General features: G+C 35.9%; 1 protein-coding gene across 2 annotated transcripts; it reads right to left on the bottom strand.

Annotated features, from left to right (window-relative positions):
• Positions 1-467: 467 nt before the first annotated feature.
• LOC140533770 (killer cell lectin-like receptor 6) lies at positions 468-11,048 on the bottom strand. Of its 2 annotated transcripts, XM_072653949.1 has the most exons (8): positions 10,909-11,048; positions 9,651-9,755; positions 7,231-7,329; positions 6,387-6,500; positions 3,088-3,150; positions 2,735-2,886; positions 1,999-2,102; positions 468-934 (listed from the first exon to the last, which is right to left on the bottom strand). In XM_072653949.1, the coding sequence occupies exons 1-8, from the start codon at positions 10,982-10,984 to the stop codon at positions 802-804; spliced, it is 846 nt and encodes a 281-aa protein (XP_072510050.1). In that variant the 5' UTR covers positions 10,985-11,048; the 3' UTR covers positions 468-801. The 2 variants fall into 2 exon arrangements, with proteins under 2 accessions (XP_072510050.1, XP_072510051.1); XM_072653950.1 differs by lacking the exon at positions 3,088-3,150.
• Between the last annotated feature and the right edge of the window lie 8,162 nt (positions 11,049-19,210).

Below are 19,210 nucleotides of genomic sequence, written 5' to 3'. Positions count from 1 at the left end.
TGAATCCTCTGGCTGATTCACTAAAGTAAATGCATTTGCAAAGATTCCAAAGTTATGTTGCTGCTTTGTTTTTGTTTTTTTAGTGGATACAGACCAACAGAGTACCTTGAATCAAGAGCTGATTCCCCTCCTCCCCCATACCCACAAGGGGCCACCTGAAGGAATAAGTTGACTTAGTTGCTACACTTCTAACTTAGAGATTCCATGATTCTGTATAAAGGTTTCCATGTAATGGCTTTTCTTTTTCTGGAAGTAATCTAAGATTGGAAGGATAACCACTTATTAGAGGTATTGTAAAGGAGATTATCAATCAAATTTTTGCTGAACTACACCTGCAACCGTGAGGTTTTGTGATTCTGTGAAGTGTCATTTTATCATTAATATCATTCTAATATACGTGTGCTGAAAAACAATGGGTGGAAAACCATAATTTGTAAATCTGTCTCCCCCCAAAAGAGAGAAAAGAATGCAAAGAAAAGAAATCATTTATTATAATGCTTTTGTTCAGCCAGCTATATGTATCCCTATCCAAAAAAATGATTCCATCAGTTACTGTATCTAAAATAATTCTCTTATTGGCTATTGGCATTCTAAAACTGCAGAATATGATGGCTGGAGTTCTCTTAAGAAGCCAGAATATTTCTTTCTCCATCACCAGAACATGAAACAGAATATTTTAAAAATTATATATAGTGGTATATCAAAAAATGACAAGAAATCACAAAAGCAAGAAAAACAAATAGGTCAAGGTGATGGCCCAGAATTATGACACCACTGGGACATTTTAGGAATTGCATCATCTTAATTCTCAGGACTGAGAGCCTTTTTCTCACATATACAAGGCAAGGTTTTATTACAGTCATATAAATTCATAGTACGTAACTTTATATATCCACATAAGTCCTGGACATTCCGTTCTGGCTTTGGTGGTGCTCTGTAAGAATAAAAGGAGAGAGAGAGAGAGAGAGATTATCTTCTGAGTCTGCTGCAAATTGGAACCACAGATTTTGCTATGTGGGATTTTCCACAGTCACTGAAGAAGCACAGATGAAATAGATTTTACACTTATGACAATTGCCATAGTCAGCTGTGAAGGACAGAAAGTAATTCTGATTGCCAGAATTTGGATATTGTAGAAAGGAGAAACATTGGACTCTATGCCCCTTCTCTGTCCTTCACTGGAAACCCAGCATTCAGCCAAATGCCAAAATATAAACCTGTCAAATCTGTTCATAACCCCCTACCTTGTTCCAGTTTTGATCCTAACTCAAGGTTATGAGTCAGGATTTTAGGGTTCATTCTAGATCAAACTGGTCTTTGAGGTCACACTGTTGGTCCAAAGGCTCCAGGAGGATGTCAAAGTGTCTAGCATATTCTGGGAAAGGTTAAAAAACTTTTTTTTTCTCTGTGCTCTCTGGACTTACCAGATTCTGGACTTGGATTTCTTAGGTTTGGACAAAACAAACTGATTCTCCAAAGTAAGCCAGAGGAATTCTGGTCCTGACATTCTTTTTCTCTATGCATGGTAATTCAAGGCCTGTCTCTGGTACATATAACCTTGGCAAGTCAACTAAACTTTCTTTACTTTGAATATCTCTCTAACATGGTGAATGGGAGTTGCTCATATGCATTGGTGAAAGTTTTCACACAGGAATTCCACCAAAGAAATCATATATCTAGACCCTCAAAATTTATATATCTATTTACTCTGATGGGTTTCTGAGGAGTTAAAATTTATATTGAGCTTTGGAGTAGGGTTATTTATTTTTTTCCTTGGAGAGAGATCTTCCTTTCCTCCCCACTCCGCCTTCTTCCTTATTCAATCAATTCATCTTAAAGTGTAATGAGTCAGAGATTGAGCTGAACTTCCTCTCATTCTTAAGGTCTATCTTCTATCTAAACTCAAGCTCCAGGAATCTTTTTCCTCTTTCTCTAAGGCCTATGTGGTTTAAAAGTGAAGATGGTTTTTAGGAATTAAAATCTGTTCTAGAGACTTACTCAAAAGGAAAAGAAAAGCCATCTATCCACTTCCACTCCTTCTTGTCTTTTTCATAAGAGATGCCAATCCAGGTATCATTTAATATAAATGTTTTCATGAAACCCTGTGAGGAACAAGAATGCACAACTCACAATGGTTTCTTGGCACAGATAAAGGCACAAAACATCAATAAAAACAGCAATACCCATCTATGTAAAATCTGTAAGTTATTTTTAAGTTCTTTCCTTGCAACAACTCTAGGAGATAGGTATTTCAAATTTCAGTGCTATATTTTGTAGGTTAGACAACTGAAGAGTGGTCTCTGTGCTTCCAACCAGGGTGAGCCAGGGAGAGACCCAGTCCATCGAAATTAGTAAGATTATGTTTCATGTATGTTCCTCTTTAAAATGAATTGTAAAAAACAAACAAAAAAACTATACAAAACAAAAAAAAACCTTTTCAGAGTTGTTTCTATTGCATTTAAAGAAGATGGTTGAAATCAAGCCTATTACATACAAATAATTTGGAGAGACATCTGACAGGATGTCTAATATCATCTGGATTCTTGTGGGTGCATAAGCTACAATGAGAGCTCCATCCTGATCATCTCCTCCCCAACAAATGCTCCTTTATATTCCTGTCCACTCTCTTTGCTCATTTTTCTATCTCTTCCCTCTCTATAAATCAATCATTTTCTTGAATATTGCCTTTTGCAGTTAAATCTCACTTCTCAAAATGAAAAAATATCCTCCTTACCATTAGCATATCATCTCCTGATTGTAAAAATGTAGAATTCATGGAGACACAAAGACTAGAACAGTTAGACCAAGTCACAGTCTTGAGAGTTTGGTAGTAGCAATTATCTTTGTACTGTTTCCAGTGTTTCAGACAAAGTTCAGGATAGTTTCCTGGAGAAAAAAAAATGGGCCAAATCAAAGATTTATAGAATTGATGCATTAATTAATGGTCAAGAGGTCAAGGTCTCTTACTCTTAAAAAAACCTCATCCCCAGGAGTCTCCCCAGTGAAATAGCATTATTTTCTTTTTTATATAGGATGGGACTGTGATTTCAGAGTCATCAAGCATAAATATTTTTCATCCTAATTTACCTTGGTTCGTCTTCTGCAATTTCTGAATGTCAAAGAGCTCTTCAGTCTGGATTTTAGAATTCCCTAAAATGTTTATAAGGGACATATCAAAAAATTTTAAATCAAATAAAAATACAAATTTCACTTGTCCTCTGTACTATACCTAAAGCAACATCTTAAAGGAAAGAAATGATCAAATTGTAAGATAATTAAGTCAGTTTGTTTTACCTTTCTCCAAAAAAGTAAAAGGCATGTATCATTGTAATGAACAATTTATTAAAAATATCAGAAATTAAGACTTTGACATGATTGCCTTACATATTCATTTAAGTAATAAGTATTTGGACAAACATTTAATTTAAATACCACCTAGCCTCAGACTCAAGAAAAATTGAATTGCCACCTACTGATTCTGGACAAGCTCTCAATTTCTTTAGTGCCTAAGGCAAGTGTCTAAGACTATGATTTGCAGAAGAAATGCAGGTATGAATTGGTACAGGGAGTTTCCTCTTTAGGAATCTCACACCTAACAAAGGTCTAGAATCCACTTTTCCTTCCTCCCCCCACTGAGACTAGTAATTGATTCTATATAATTCAACAAACATAGATGAAGTAACAACTGTGTGTAATGTGCTACACTGCTGGGGGAAAAATAGAAAGACATGACGTCCATCCCCATAGAACTTACGATCTAATATAGGGAGACACACAACTCAATAATACATGCTAAGTGCATATCAGACCAACATCTCACACCATATACAAAGTTTAGTTCCAAATGGATATATGTCCTAGATGTAAAGGGTGACATCATAAAGAACTTAGAGGAACAAGGAAGTAATTATCTTTCAGATCTAAAGACAAGGTAAGAGCTCATAACCAGATAAAGGAGAGAATCACAGACCCTAAAATGGTTTTATACAAAATACAGTATAAAAGTTAAAAGTTATGTATATAGTACTTTTGCACCAATAAATTTATTATAGCTAAGTTTAGAAGGGAAACAACTAGCTGGGGAAAATACTTGCAGAAAATTTTTCTGATGAAAGTCTCATTTCCAAACTATATAAGGAATCGATTAAAATTTGTCAGAATGAAGGCTATTCTCCAACTGATAGTCAAAGAATATGAATTGGCAGTTTTCAAAGAAAGACATCTAAGCTATGCATAACTATATGAAAAAGCTCCAAATCAATAATAATCAGAAAAATGTGCATCAAAACAATTCTGAAATTTTATCCCATATCCATCAAATTGGCAAAATTGACCAAAAAAGGCAAATAACCAATGTTGGAGGGACTGCAGGAAACAGTCACATTGATGCACTGCTGCTGAATTGCTTAATTTGTCTAACCATTCTTGAAAGCAATTTGGAACTAATCCCGAAACGTTACTAAACTGTGCTAACCCTTTGACCCAATCGTATCTGTACCATCAAAGAGATCAAAGATAGAGGAAAACTTCCTATATGCACAAAAAATTTTTAAGGTACCTTTTTTTTTTTTTACAGGGATGGCTTTAGAAATATAGATGTTAGTTTTATGCAGATAGTTTTTTAAAATAGAAACTGAAAGGATTGTCCATCAATTGGGTAATGGCTAAACATATATTTTATATTACTGTAATGAAATACAATTATGCTATAAGATATAATGAAGAGAACAATTTCAAAGCAACTTGGAAAGATATATTATCTGCTGCAGAGTAAAGCAAGAAGAATTAGGAGAACAATTTATACTATAACAAAAATATCATGAAAATGAATAGTTTTGACTTAAGAACTCGGATCAACATAAGTATCAACCAGAATTCTAGAGGGCCAATATGAAACATACTACCTAGCTCCTGGTAAGGTAATGGACTAACTATGCAGAATGAGACACATAAATATTCCAGTTAATATTCAAATTTTTCTTGACTATGCATATTTGTCACAATAGCTTTTCCCCAATTGGGGAAAGAGGGTAAGTGAGCTGGGAAAAAATGCATGATAATTGAAAATACATATGTAATTCCATTTTATTTTATTTTCAGTTCCAAATTTTCTCTCGGCTACCCTACACTCATCTATCAAGAAGGCAAGAAATATAAAACTCATTACAAATTTGAAGTCATGCAAAACAAATTTCCAGAATTGCTATGTTTGGAGAGTGGGAGTAGGGTGGAGAGGGAGGAAGAAAGAGGAAAAGAAAGGAAGAGGAAAAAATATGCCTTAATCTGCACTCTATCTAGAGGTGGATGGCATTTTTTTGTCATGAGTCTTTTGGAATTGTGTTGGGTCATTTTATTGATCAAAGTAACTAAGTCTTTCACATTTGATTGTTTTTACAATATTGCTGTTACTGTAAATTGTTTTTTTGGCTCTTCTCACTTCACTTTGCATTAGTTCACAAAAGTCTTCCCGGGTTTTTCTGAAATCATCCCTTTTATCATTTCTCATAGTACAATAGTATTCCACATTCATGTACCATGTGTTCATCTATTTCCTAATTGATAGACATTTTCTCAGTTAATAATTCTATGCCACTCTCAAAAGAGCTACTATACACATTTTTTTTTACATATGAGTCCTTTTCTTCTTTCTTTCATTTCTTTGGAGGTATCGACCTAATGGCAATATACTGTGTCAAAGAGTATGCACAATCGAACAGTTTTGGGGATAGAGTTCCAAATTGCTCTCCAGAATGGCTAGACCAGTTCATAGTTCCATCAGCAATCTATTTATGTACCTATTTTCCTATATTCTTTCTAGCATTGGTCATTGTTCCTTTCCTATTTCTGTCGTCTTAGCCATTCTTATGGTATAAGGTAGTATCTCAGAGTTATTTTGATTTAAATTTTTTTAACTAGTGATTTAGAACCTTTTTCAAATGATTATAGCTTTGATTTCTTTCTCTGGAAGGGAACAACTCTTAGTCTTATAAATCTATCTTAGTTCCCTATATATTTAAGAAATGAGATCTTAATCCAGGGGTGGGGGACCTGTGCCTAATCAGAGAAATTTGAATCAAAATTTCCCCCCCATGTCCTGCTTTTCTTATAATGATAATAATAGCTATATTGATTTCATTTGTGCAAAAACTTTATTTGAAAATATTTTTTAAAGTGAATATCAGAGGTATAAACAAATTTCTTTATTCAGCCTGAAGGAGGAAAGGATATCACTATCTCGAGATATCAAAAAAAAAAAAATTCACAGAAGAGATCCCATTTTCATTTGATTTTAAAAGATAGTGAAGAATTCAATAAGCAATAGACAAAGAATTAGTGAGGGAACTCTAAAGCTCTGAGGAGAGACAAAACTACAATCCCCAAATTACCCTCTTGCATTTTCTTCATTGTTTCAGTCAAGTTTTCTATTTTGCTGTGGAAAGACTCCAGTTCTTCATTGAGAACATTCATGTTGGTAGCTGATTGCTGGATATGTTGAAAATCTAAAAACCAATATAAAATCCATACATGGAATTGATTATTTACAGTACAAGTTCTTGATTTACAATACAGAGGTACATAGTGAGAGTAAGTAGGGCACAACACATCACTAACAAAGAATTACATGGAAGGGACCACAAAAGATATCATGACAGAGACATGGGATAGGAAATTTAAAGTTATAGATACATTACATGGAATTGCCCGTTTCTTCTACACCCGATATAGCAAGTATTCTAGTTAAGTAATCTGGTGAATATACCAATTTATTATATTGCATTTTTTATATATAATATGTAATATTATACTATTATGCTAGAAATATATCACTATAATATAATAAAATATATTGATTATATATTATATTATTATGTTTATTACATATTTTCTCTTTCTCTTTTTCCTTCTCTTCCTCTTCTCTCTTTTTCACTATCCTCATCATCATCATGTGCAGAAGGGTGAATTCTATAATATCCCTTGTTAAACAATCTCAGTATTAAAAAAGAAAAAAGAACCTCAGTCTGGCCTTTTAAAAAAAGTTAACTTTAACACCAGTGATTTCTGTTTCATATATTTTTCACTGATTTTGTCTTCTTATCCTCGGTAAACAGATGGTCACTATTGCTTAAAAATAAAAATAAACTTTTAAGCTTTTCAATAATTGAACAAAATGAGACTTTTGCGCCTAGTTATGGACAATTTCTTTTCTTTATTTTGCTCTGAAACACTTACATTGGTAACCTAAGAATCCAGATGTTAACGTTAAGAGTAGGCTAAGGATTCCCAGAATCATTGCAATGGCTGCCCATGGAGAACAGGTAGCAGGAGCATCTAATAGAGACAAGTGAAGAAATTTTAGAGATGGTGTGAATTCTTGCCTTGTGAATGGGTAAAATAATTCTCTCTCTCTTTAAAATTGATATAGTCTATCTTAAATTGTCCAAAATTTGAAAGTGACTTACTGAGCAAATGGAAGAAAAAAGAGAAAGGCTTGTGAGTTGTTTGTTGTTTTTGTGTGGGGGTTTGTTGTTGTTGTTGTTGTTGTTGTTGGGGGCAGAGCAGAGATAGGGGCTTTATTTACTATACATTCTAACTTTAAAATATCCTTATAACTCACATATGACTTAATAACAGGATAAAATTTTATGGACCAAAGAAACCTTAGAGATCCCTAATGATCTTACAGAACAATAAAAGATAAAGTACATAAATTTGGTATCAGAAAACTTGCATTCAAATCCTTCTCAGGATACTTATCGTCTTCATAACCCTGAACATACCACTTAACCTCTGTGGACCTCAGTTTCCTCATCTGTAAAAATCAGGGACACAGTGGCACACTCCTGTAATTTCTTCCACCAGGGAGTCTGAGCCTGGTGGAGTTCTTGAGTTCAAAGAGTTCTAAGCTGCAGTTGACTAAGCCAATCTGTTGTCATTATAAAGTCCAGTGCCAATGTGGTGAGCCCCAAGGAACGACTTAAGGAGGAATCAACTAGCCCACAGTGGAAATGGAACAAGTCTTCATTCCAATGCCAATAAATAGTGGGTCCAACCTGTGAATGGCCACTGCACTACTAGCTTAGGAGAGCTAGAGAGACTCAGTTTAAAAAAAAAATAGGGAGTGAGACTAGATAGTCTCTTTCAGACCTAAATCCACGATCTTAAAAATCACAGAATTTCGGAGTTGGAAAGGTCTTCAGAACTTCCTAGTCTGAACCACACACACTCCATTTCTAGTTCCACGATGTCCTCCCAAGGTGGTACGCTAAACTGAATATAACACTCCAGAAATTGTCTGAATGGGGCAGAGTGCAGTGGAAACCCTCTCATTTTAAAGACAAAGAATCCAAAGCCTGGAGAGAGGAAAGCCAAGGTTTACAAAGCTTAGCAAAGTTGGAGCGGGAACCCAGGTTTTCTCAGTCCTGGTACGATTCTCTTTCCAATATATCTTGTGCTTATTTCCTGCCAGGAAAATTATCTACAGAAAGGTTAAAATTTTTATTCACTTAATTATTGACATTTCCCAGTTGAGTGGGGACATATATGTGTATATGGTATGGGTGATGTCTTCTGACTCGTGCGTAAATTGGATTTAAGTGAGGCAGAGTGGCACAAAGTTGTCAGCCTCACTCTCTCCTCCGGAGTCATCGTAGACAAAAGAAAAAAAATGTGTGTATATGTACATCATATATATACATATACACGTTTGTTGATATAGCTTAGCAGAGAGAGTACAAATGTTCATAAACAAATATTTATCTTGAGGACTTCTTGTGACTTAAAGTATTTTACCTTGGTTACAGTTTTTTAGCCACCCACTAACACATTCGTGAACTAATTCAGTGCTAACAAAAAGTCTATTACTTCCAGAAGTTCCATAGATATTTTTTCACAATATGCAATGCCTGTATGCACAAATAGACATGTTTATTTTCTCTAACATACTTGTAAATATTAATTCCATAATCATATAAAGAATGATAATATAAGCAACCATAAAGAGAAATCTGGTCATAAAATGTGATGACTCAATGAAATAAAAAAATACTCTCGAACATTTGTTAACACGCTGTTTTATCAGTACCTGCACGCCTGAAAGTTCTTTCTTTGAAATGCAAGTCAAGTTTGATCAAAATGTGTTTCATTTTTGTCAACATGGATAGAATTCAACCCAACTCGCCAAACTTGTTTTTAAGTGCCTACTTTCTGTAAAGCACTGTTCTATTGTCATGTGTATTATTTTCCGAAAATTGTAGAATTTTAGATCTTGAAATAATCTTAAGAAATCATCTAATTTAGTCTATTTCCACATGAAAACAGAGAGTAAAAGAGGTTAAGTGACTTGATCAAGTCATGCCAATAACTAGTGATTAGTTCAGTTCTAGAACCCAAACTTGTAGAATCTTTTTCAGTCCAGAACTCCGCATTATACTACGCTACTAGAGAAGTACACATTTTAACACCCCTCCCCTTCTTTTGTGAGCTTACCCGGATTTTTTACTTTGGTCCTATTTGTATTTTTTACTTACTTTTTAATCATGATGTCTCCATCTCTTGGCCCTATCTAAATTTTCATTTAAAAATCAGATCCATTAAATAGTTTAAGCACATAAAAGGAAGAATATGGACTGAGAACCATAAACAAATGATACCTTTTATGAAAGGTTCACTTGGGCTTGGTCCCTGTTCTTCATCTGCTGCAGCAGAAGGAGGAGAAGGAGGAAACACCAGGGTCTTTACTTCTTGCTCTGTAATTTCTGATGGTTAAGAGAGAATCTATAATTATTCACACAAACACTGGAGAATGAGTGGGATTTGAACTGAGGTTGAAAGACAATGGAATAATTAGGGCTGGAGATATGAAAATCAGAACAGAGAAGGATGAGTCAGAAAGAAGGCAAAGTGAAGGAAATAGAAGCCTTTGGCATCAGCCCTATCTTGCTCCACCAGGATGTAGATTGGCATGCTCTTTACCTCCACAGAACCCTTAGGACCAGGATGTAAGGTCCTGCCAGGATCCTGTTCCAAATGCCAGGGGAAGAAAATGTTCTCCATGCCTCCAACTCCCTCCCATCTCATAGTGCAGAGTAGAAAAAAGATACTAGTAGGGTGATCACTAGTAAGAGATCACACTGATGTGGTATTTTAAGATTTATAAGTACTTTCTTCATAACAATTCTGTGACTAATGAAAGTTATTCCTATTTTACAAATGAAAAAATTAAGTGTTGAAGGAATTAATTAACCATAGCAATGAACCAAATCTAGTGCCAGGGTTAAGACTGGCCCTCAAATCTTCCTGATATAACACCTGATGACCTTGCCAATACAGCATGCTTCCCTCTCCCCCACCATCATTAATTACTTTTCTTATAGGTCTATTAGATCAAAGGAGAAGCAGATGTCCATTTCTCTGTAAGAGAAATTTTAGAAATAATAAATAATATTTATTTTGACATTTCAAATATGTCATCTAATTTGATTTTCATGACAATAATGTGAAAGAAGCACTGTAGGTATTATTATCCCCATTTTACTTATGTAGAAACAGAAAAATTAAAGGAATTCCAGTTCATTCTGACTTCAAATCAAGTACTCCTTCCATAGATCAGATAACCTAAGCTAGGAAGGTAATTAATCCAGCTTTTACCCAACTTAACCACATGGTCATCCCCAAAATCACCATAAGTAAATTCCCTCCTAGGTATCCAAATTAAAAATTCATTGGCTATCACTTTAATGTTACCAGAACCCAAATGTACTTCTCCATTATAAATATGCTTTTCCTGATATCAAAATCCCTTCTTGAGACACTAAAGAAAGCAAATTCCAGTTATTCACCTTATCAGAAGGATTTATGTTAAACTTGGATAAACAGATGTTAAATTTTACAAAGATTTAGTAGAAATACCTTGATCAATAATTGGAAGTTGATTTTCTGGTTTATCATGGTTGTTGGAAGGGTTTGTAAATGATGATTCCTCCATCCTGATCCTGTTTATGAATCAAAAGAAAATAAAAAAGAAAGACTTTGTCTAGCTGTCCAGAATTATATATAGAGCCCAATAAGGAAAGGTCATCTATGATAGCTATGTGATAGTGGTGAAAACCACAAAGGAAATGTGCACAATTTTGTTGTTTCCAATGATAGAACAGCTTGCAATGAAAGAAATGATGGCTGTGCCTTAGTATGAACTCCCTTGAGCAAATGTGAAAGAGTAACCCTAAAGTCTCAATGGTATAGAGGATGTAGAAGCAGAGAAAAGCATGAGGCAGAATTATAGAAAAGACTCATTGGATTTAAATATCCTAAAGTCATCCTTAATTGAACTTCTATCCTAGTAATTATGATGATAATGATGATGATGATGACGACGATGATGATGATAGCCAACATTTATAAGTGCCTGTTAATTGTTAGGCACTACGTTAAGCTTTATACACTTTATCTCATTTGATCCTCACAACAACCCTGGGAGGTAGGTGCCATTGTCGCCATTTTAAAGCTGAGTAAACTGAGTCAGACAGAAATCAAATGACTTGTACAGGGTCACACAGTGAATAAGTGTCTTGGGTTAGATTTGAACTCAGGTCTTTCTCATTCCAAACTTAGCATTCTATCATTCATATTATCTCTTTCTCTGACTTCTCCATGGCTCCAGTGTTAATACTTTCTGTTAATGTGGAGTTTTATGAAGCACTTTCACATCCACGTTCTCACTTAATCAAATGAGATAACCCAAGCAAAGAACTTTAAAAACTTTGAAGTACTACCTAAATGCTATGATATTATTATTCTAATTATTATATCTTCACAAAATCATTCTGAAACATGTAGGATAGGTGCTATTATCCAAGGTTTATGGATGAGGAAATTGAAGCCCAGGACAATACAAAGAGTAGATGAAAAAGGTAAGAATTAAACCCAAGTTTTCTTTCTCTGAGTCTAGCTTTTCCATACTATAATTTCTGATAAGGATTCTAACACACTTTCTCCAGGATTTAGTATGTATAGAGAACAGCAGTGAATGCTTTTATCCAGACATGAGGTGGCATGTCAAATGCCTAATCAACAGTCCTGTTCCTTGCTTTGTGCTCTGATCACCTTTAAGTATCATCAGATCCCAAGTATTTAAGTATATTTTAAGTATAGCAGATTCCAAGAATTACTGAATCCTGTTTTGTTTGTTTGTCAAATAAACACTTGTGAGCATCCTGTGTTTAACATTCCTTTTCCATGTAGAGATAGATTGCCTGTCCCATATTTGATTCATATTGTATACATTGAACACTTTTTTTAAACTTCTTCTTTATAAGAAATCCTTAGTTGTTGTTCAGTTGATCAGGCATGTTCAGCTCTTCATGACCCCTTACACTAATTGTCCTTGGAGTTTTCTTGGCAAAGATACTGGAGCAGTTTGTCATTTTCTTCTCCAGTGAATCCTTTTGTCGGACAATCATAGGTTAAGTGACTTGTTCGGGGTCACACAACTAGGAAGTGTCTGAGTCTGGATTTGAACTAAGATCATCCTGACTCCAAGCCCAGTACTCTATCCACTGAGCCACCAGCTATATCAAGAAATCCCTACACATGCATTGTTAAGCAATCCCATCCCTGGAGAGGAAGATTTAACAAGCTAAAGAATGTGTGAGCAGGATGCCTAGCCCCTTTCATGAGAGGCAGACTTTCCCAGGATTGAATCCACTCCAAATAATGAACTTGGGTACAGAAAAAAGGGACATGGTGTGCCTAGTGTCTTGGGTGCAGTTAAATAGTTCCTCAGTATTTGAAATGGGAATCCTAAACAAGTAGAAAACTTCAAACGAAATTCTACCTTGAAATTAACAACATCTCAGATCAAATGTGCTTTAAAGTGATTCACTGTGCTCTGTATTATCACAGAGGCATAGATACCATAGATATCATAGAGTACTGGGATATTTGAATATATATATATATATGTATGTGTGTGTGTATATATATACATATGTGCGTGTGTATATATATACATATGCGTGTGTGTGTGCGTATATATACATATATATAAATGTATAAAATTGGAAAATAGAATCTTCTGCTAATTGTTTCTGACTCACACATTTGGTGTTTAGCACTATCCTGAATCTACAAATAAATGCGACTCTTCCTCATTGCGGTTCTCACCTCAGAACCTGCTTCATTTGCTTTGAAGCTCAAACCACGCAGAATGCCTCAGATGCAGAGATCACTGCCTTTGCTGTTGAGTTTAACAGGAAGGCCCTTTCTTTTGCAACAGTCAGTGCAGCTCTCACAGGATTCTCCTCACTAAAGTGAGGAGCAAAGCCATAGCAATTGAAGTAGCAAGAGAATCTGCTCTCAACTACCAGGATGAAAATCCTGCCTCTGATATTTAATAGCCATACAACCATGGGCAAGTCAATTCATGGCTCTGAACCTCAATGTTCCCAACCGTAAGATCAGTATAGTGTCCAAAGCCTTCTCATCAAGGTTGTTGGGAGGCTACGTTGAGATAGGTGACAAAACGTGAAAATACTGTATAAAATGCTAACCCTCATTATTTCCATTTTTTGCAAGCATAGAACCTAGAGATGTCAGGAAGGGAAAGTAGAGAAAATACTTTATGCAACATTTGATAGCTACCTAATAGGGGTTAGAGAGCTGTCCAATGAGTGACAAATCCTTAAGGCATGCTTGGATTTGTGCTTCCTCATGGGTCATACAGAGTATAAACACATTCTCCACCTGGTTCCAATCCAAGACATTGGAGATTTCATGAGCCTAATTCAGTCAGTGAGTCACTGAGGGGCTGGTATTATGTGATAATGATGAGTCTTCTGATTGCTTCAGAGTAGGAGTAATGGGGAAAGACACATTTCAGCTTAAAATAAGGGAAAACATTTATAATAATCATAACTACCCAACCATAGAATGACTACTTTACAAGATACCAACCTCTTCATCACTAAATGTATGTAACTTGTAAAGGGGTCTGTTAATGAGGGGTGTTAATCTTTTATTTTCCCAAATACATGTAGAAACAATTTTAACATTCTTTTTTTCCAATTTTGAGTTCCAAATTCTCTCCCTCTCCTCTTCTCCCCTCATTGAGAAGACAATTTCATGCAAAACACATTTCCATGTAAGTGGCACTACTAAAAAAAAACCACACACAAACAAAAAAAGACCAAGAAAAATAAAGTTAAAAAAAAATCTTCAATCTGTATTCAGAATCCTCCAGTTCTTTCTCTGGAGATGGAGATCACCCTGTAAAGGGAATTCTTGAATTAGGTGAGATATTGAACTGGATGGCCTTTAAAGTCCCTTCCCAAGGGAATGACTTTAGAAAGACCCATGAAGACTTACATAAACTGATGCAAAGTGAAGGGAAAAGAAACAGGAGAACAATGTACATGGTAACAGCAATATTGTAACAATAATGAACTGCAAAAGATTTAGTAGCTGTGACTAATACAATCATTGACAATAGTTCCAAAAGACTCCTTGTGGAAAATATTATCCACTTCTAGGCAGAGAACTGATAGACTATGGGTACAAATGAAAGAATATTTTCTTCTCTTTCTTTAGTTTTAATGGTTTTTTTCTCTCAACATGGCTAATATAAAAATACTGTATGTTTTACATCACTTCATATGTAGAACAAGATCTTTCATGATTTTTCAATGAGTGGGGGAGGGGAGAAAAAGAGAGAAAATTTAGAACTGAAAAACTAACATTGAAAAATAAATTTTTAAAAGGAAAAAGATTTAAAAATGAAAAGAGTAATAGAGTCCCTTCCCAATATAAGATTCTGTGATTTTACATGCACCTAACTATGGAGCACAAAAGTTCAGAACCCACCCCAAAACTCTGGTCTCCTAAGAGCATTTTGAGACAGATTCCTGTGATATTGAATTAGTGAGTCCTGTTGGGTTAGACAAACAAAATTCTCTTCTCACCTAGCCAAGGATATTTCCTGTGCCAAGAGGGGTGAATTACATAATATCACCAAGTTTAATTATTCATTAAGCATTTATTAAACATTTAGCAAAATCTCACAAGATGAAGGATCTTTGTTGAAAGCATCAGCAGAGAAATAATCTCTCCATTACTCTATGGTCTCTGAACGGAATTCCATAGCCTTCAATTGCCCACATGCCCTAAAACTACTTGCTGTGATGTGTCATTTGTTCAAATTTCTATTCTTTCAAATGGAAGGAGAAAAGGAAAAGCAATCATTTGTACCATAGATATCATTCAAATTAACTTAAAATATTTTCTGACATGGAAATATTCATTGTTTTCATTCACTGAAATTCCCACTAAATCAATGTGAAAATGAGTATCAGGCCCTTCTATATCCTACAGAAGGCCCTAGATGGCACCATAGTGCACAAAGTATTGGGCCTGGTGTCAGGAAGACCTGAGTTCAGATCCAACTTCAAATACTATCTGTGAGATACTGGGCAAGTAATTTAAATTCTTCTTGCTTCAGTTTCCTCAACTGTAAAATAGGATTAACAACAATACCTACGTTAAAGAGTTGTTGTGACGATCAAATGAGATAGTATTTGTCCCACTTAGCACAGTGTCTGGTACATTTGTTGCTGTTGTTTAGTCATTCCATCATGTCTGACTCTTTATGATCCCATGGACCATAGGATGCTAGGCAAATTTTCTATCCTCTACTATGTCCAGAAGTCTGTTTAAGCTCATGTTCATTGCTTCCACAATATTATCTATCTATCTCATTCTCTGTTGTCCCCTTATCTTTTTTTGCCTTCAATCTTTCCCAACACCAAGGTCTTTTCCTAGGAATCCTGTCTTCTCATTACAAGACTGACATATTTAAGTTTCATCTTCAATATTTGACTTTCCAGTGAATTGTCTGAATTGATTTCTTTGAGTATTGACTGTTTTCACCTCCTTACTGTCCAAGGGACTCTCAAGAGTCTTCTCCAGCACCATAATTCAAGAGGATTCAAGATTCTGTGGTGCTCAACTTTCCCTATAATCCATTTCTCACAGCCAAATAGTGACAGTGGAATAACCACAGCTTTCAAGGTGGGGAACATATACCTTGAGGCATATGTGGTGCTCTAGGTCCTCAAGTGCAGTCCTTTGACTGAATCCAAATTTCACAGAACAAATTCCCTTAATGAAAGGATTCATTCTGTAAAATTTGGACTCAGTCAAAAGGCTTCACCTGAAAACCTACAGTGTCACATGTAACCTCAAGGTCACAGGTGCCCCACCCTTGCCCTTTGACCATATGGAACTTTGTGAGCAAAGAGTTGTCTGTGTTTTTTTGTATGTTGTCCAGATTTATCATAACTTTCCTTTCAAAGAACAGCCATCTATAGATGATAAGGTCAGAAGCTTCACTAGACTGCCAAAGAGATCTGTAACCACAAAACTCTACATCTACAGTGTCAGCAAATACAAGGATTATAGAAGGAAGACAGAATGAGTTAAGACTTGACTGAATCTGATACATTATAAGGATAAGGTACCTATGTTGAATGTAATAAGACTTTTACATGTGCTCAGATCATTTAATATGAAAGTGCCCATGTCAGAGATGCAAGGGACCTTCTTCAGGGAGAAGATGTCCTGGGTTTCCCTACTACATGGGAGGGAATAATTTCTTTCCATTATCCATGTAGCCAGAAATGCCTTCATCTTTAAATCTATCTGGAAGAGGTGCAGCTATTCCTTCTTTCCAGTAGCATCCAAGATTAAAGATTTCCTTCACCCACAGCATGAACACCATGCACTAAGCTGGTTAGGGAAGGGATACCTTCTTCTTTCTTTAGATCCAATGGCCCAAAGAAAGTCTTTCTCTGAGGTTGAGCTCCCAGACCTCAACTGTCTACTCTCTTCACCTAGAACTAAAAAGGACAAATGAAACAGAATATCCCAATTCCTTTGGGCAGGACTAAGGTCTTCCAAAATGCCTAAGTCAACTTTAAGCTTTATTTGATAATTCTTTGGAGTTGAGAGATAAAGTGACAAAGAGCAAGAAGGATCCTGACCCTTATTTTTAGAGGCCAAACTTCCCCAGGACTGATCTTATTCCATATAAGCCCAGAACTGAGGTCTGTTAGTGGGAAAGGGCACTCCAGATCCCACCCCTGATCCAAGTCAACAGATCTATTTTTACCAAAATATTTAAGATGACATACAAAAACAAGAGATACCAGGTCTAATTCTAAGAACAACTGAGAGTTCATTTTATTGTGTGTATGTGTGTGTGTGTGTGTGTGTGTGTGTGTGTGTGTGTGTGTATGGTTGATAGTTAGCCAGGATATATAGTATGTTGAGTGTCAGTATTGTGAAATAAGTCTAGAAAAATACTTTGAGAAGCAGAGCCAAGATGGTAGAGTAAAAGCAGGGACTTCCTTGTTCTCTCCCCCAAAACACTCCAAATACCTGTAAAAATGAATCTAAACAAATTCTAGAGCTGCAAAATCCACAAAATGACAGAGTGAAACAAATCTCCAGCCTAAGACAGCTTGGCAGGTCAACAGGAAGGGCCTATCATACCAGGCTAGGAGCAGAGTGTGGGCCATGAAAGCAGAGACAAGATTGGAGCAGGTCTCAGGGGACTGAATCGCTTTCAACTGTGGCAGTTTCCAGACTTCTCAACCCACAAACACCAAGGACAATGTGGAGGATCAGTGCAAGAATTCTGTGGGACCTGGTCTATCTGAAGTCTGGCCCCAGCCCTGGGGAAGAGGAGGAAATGCTGACCAATGACAGAAGCAGTAGCATCAGTAGCAGCAGCAGTGGAGGCATTGGCTACTTCTGGAGTCTGAGCCCACAGATGGTGGGGGATCAGGTGACTGTTAAAAAACTGCTGAAGCCTGGGACAGTATACCCACCCCACCCAACTGGAAGCAGACTCCTACCTTGATGAAGAGGTCTGTATCTGTCTGGAAACGTGAGCAAACAGTGTACAAAAACTCAGACTATAGAATCTTACTTTGGTGACAAAGATCACAACATACAACCAGAAGAAGACAACAAATTCAAAGTATCTACATGAAAAGCCTTCAAGAAAAATATAAATTGGTCACAGGACATGGAAGAGCTCAAAAAGGATTTTGAAAGTCAAGTAAGAGAAGCAGAGGAAGCATTGGGAAGAGAAATGAGAGTGATGCAAGAAAATCATGAAAAGCAAATCAACAGCTTGCCAAAAGAGACCCTTCAAAAATACTAAATAAAATCACACCTTAAAAATAGACTAACCCAAATGGAGAAAAAAGGTCCCAAAAGCTAATGATGAGAAGAATGCCTTAAAAAGCAGGATTGGTCAAATGGAAAAGGCAGTCCAAAAGCTCACTAAAGAACATAATTCCTTCAAAATTAGAATGGAGCAAATGGAAGCTAATAACTTTATGGGAAATCAATAAACTAGAAAACAGAACCAAAAAAATGAAAAAATGAAGATAATGTGAAATATCCATTGGAAAAAACTGCTGAACTGGAAAATAGATCCAGGAGAGATAATTTAAAAATTATTGGACTACCTGAAAGCCATGATTTAAAAAAGAGCCTAGACATCATCTTTCCAGAAATTATCAAGGAAAACTGCCCTGATATTCTAGAACCAGAGGGTAAAATAGAAATTGAAGGAATCCACTGACCACATCCTGAAAGAGATCCCAAAAGGAAAACTCCTAGGAATATTGTAGTCAAATTCCAGAGTGCCCAGGTCAAGGAGAAAATATTACAAGCAGCCAGAAAGAAGCAATTCAAGTATTGTGGAAATACAATACAGGATAACACAAGATCTAACAGCTTCTACATTAAGGGATTGAAGGGCTTGGAATATGATATTCCAGAGGTTAGAGGAGCTAGGATCACAATCAAGAGTCGCCTACCCAGCAAAACTGAGTATAATACTTCAGGGGGAAAAAGTGGAACTTCAATGAAATTTAGGACTTCCAAGTGTTCCTGGTGAAAAGACCAGAGTTGAACAGAAAATTTGATTCAGATACAAGAATCAAGAAAAGCATGAAAAGACAAACAGGAAAGAGAAATCATAAGGGACTTCTTAAAGCTGAACTGCTTATATTCCTACATGAAAAGATGACATTTGTAACTCATAAGACCTTGCTTAGTATTAGGGTAGTTGGAGGAAATATAGATAGATAGATGGCACAGGGTGAGTTGAATATGAAGAAATTATATCTAAAAAATAAAATCAAGA

The sequence above is a fragment of the Notamacropus eugenii genome, chromosome 3 (genome assembly GCF_028372415.1).
Source record: "Notamacropus eugenii isolate mMacEug1 chromosome 3, mMacEug1.pri_v2, whole genome shotgun sequence".
Lineage (NCBI taxonomy): Eukaryota > Metazoa > Chordata > Mammalia > Diprotodontia > Macropodidae > Notamacropus > Notamacropus eugenii.
This window is presented reverse-complemented; position numbering and strand designations above follow the sequence as displayed.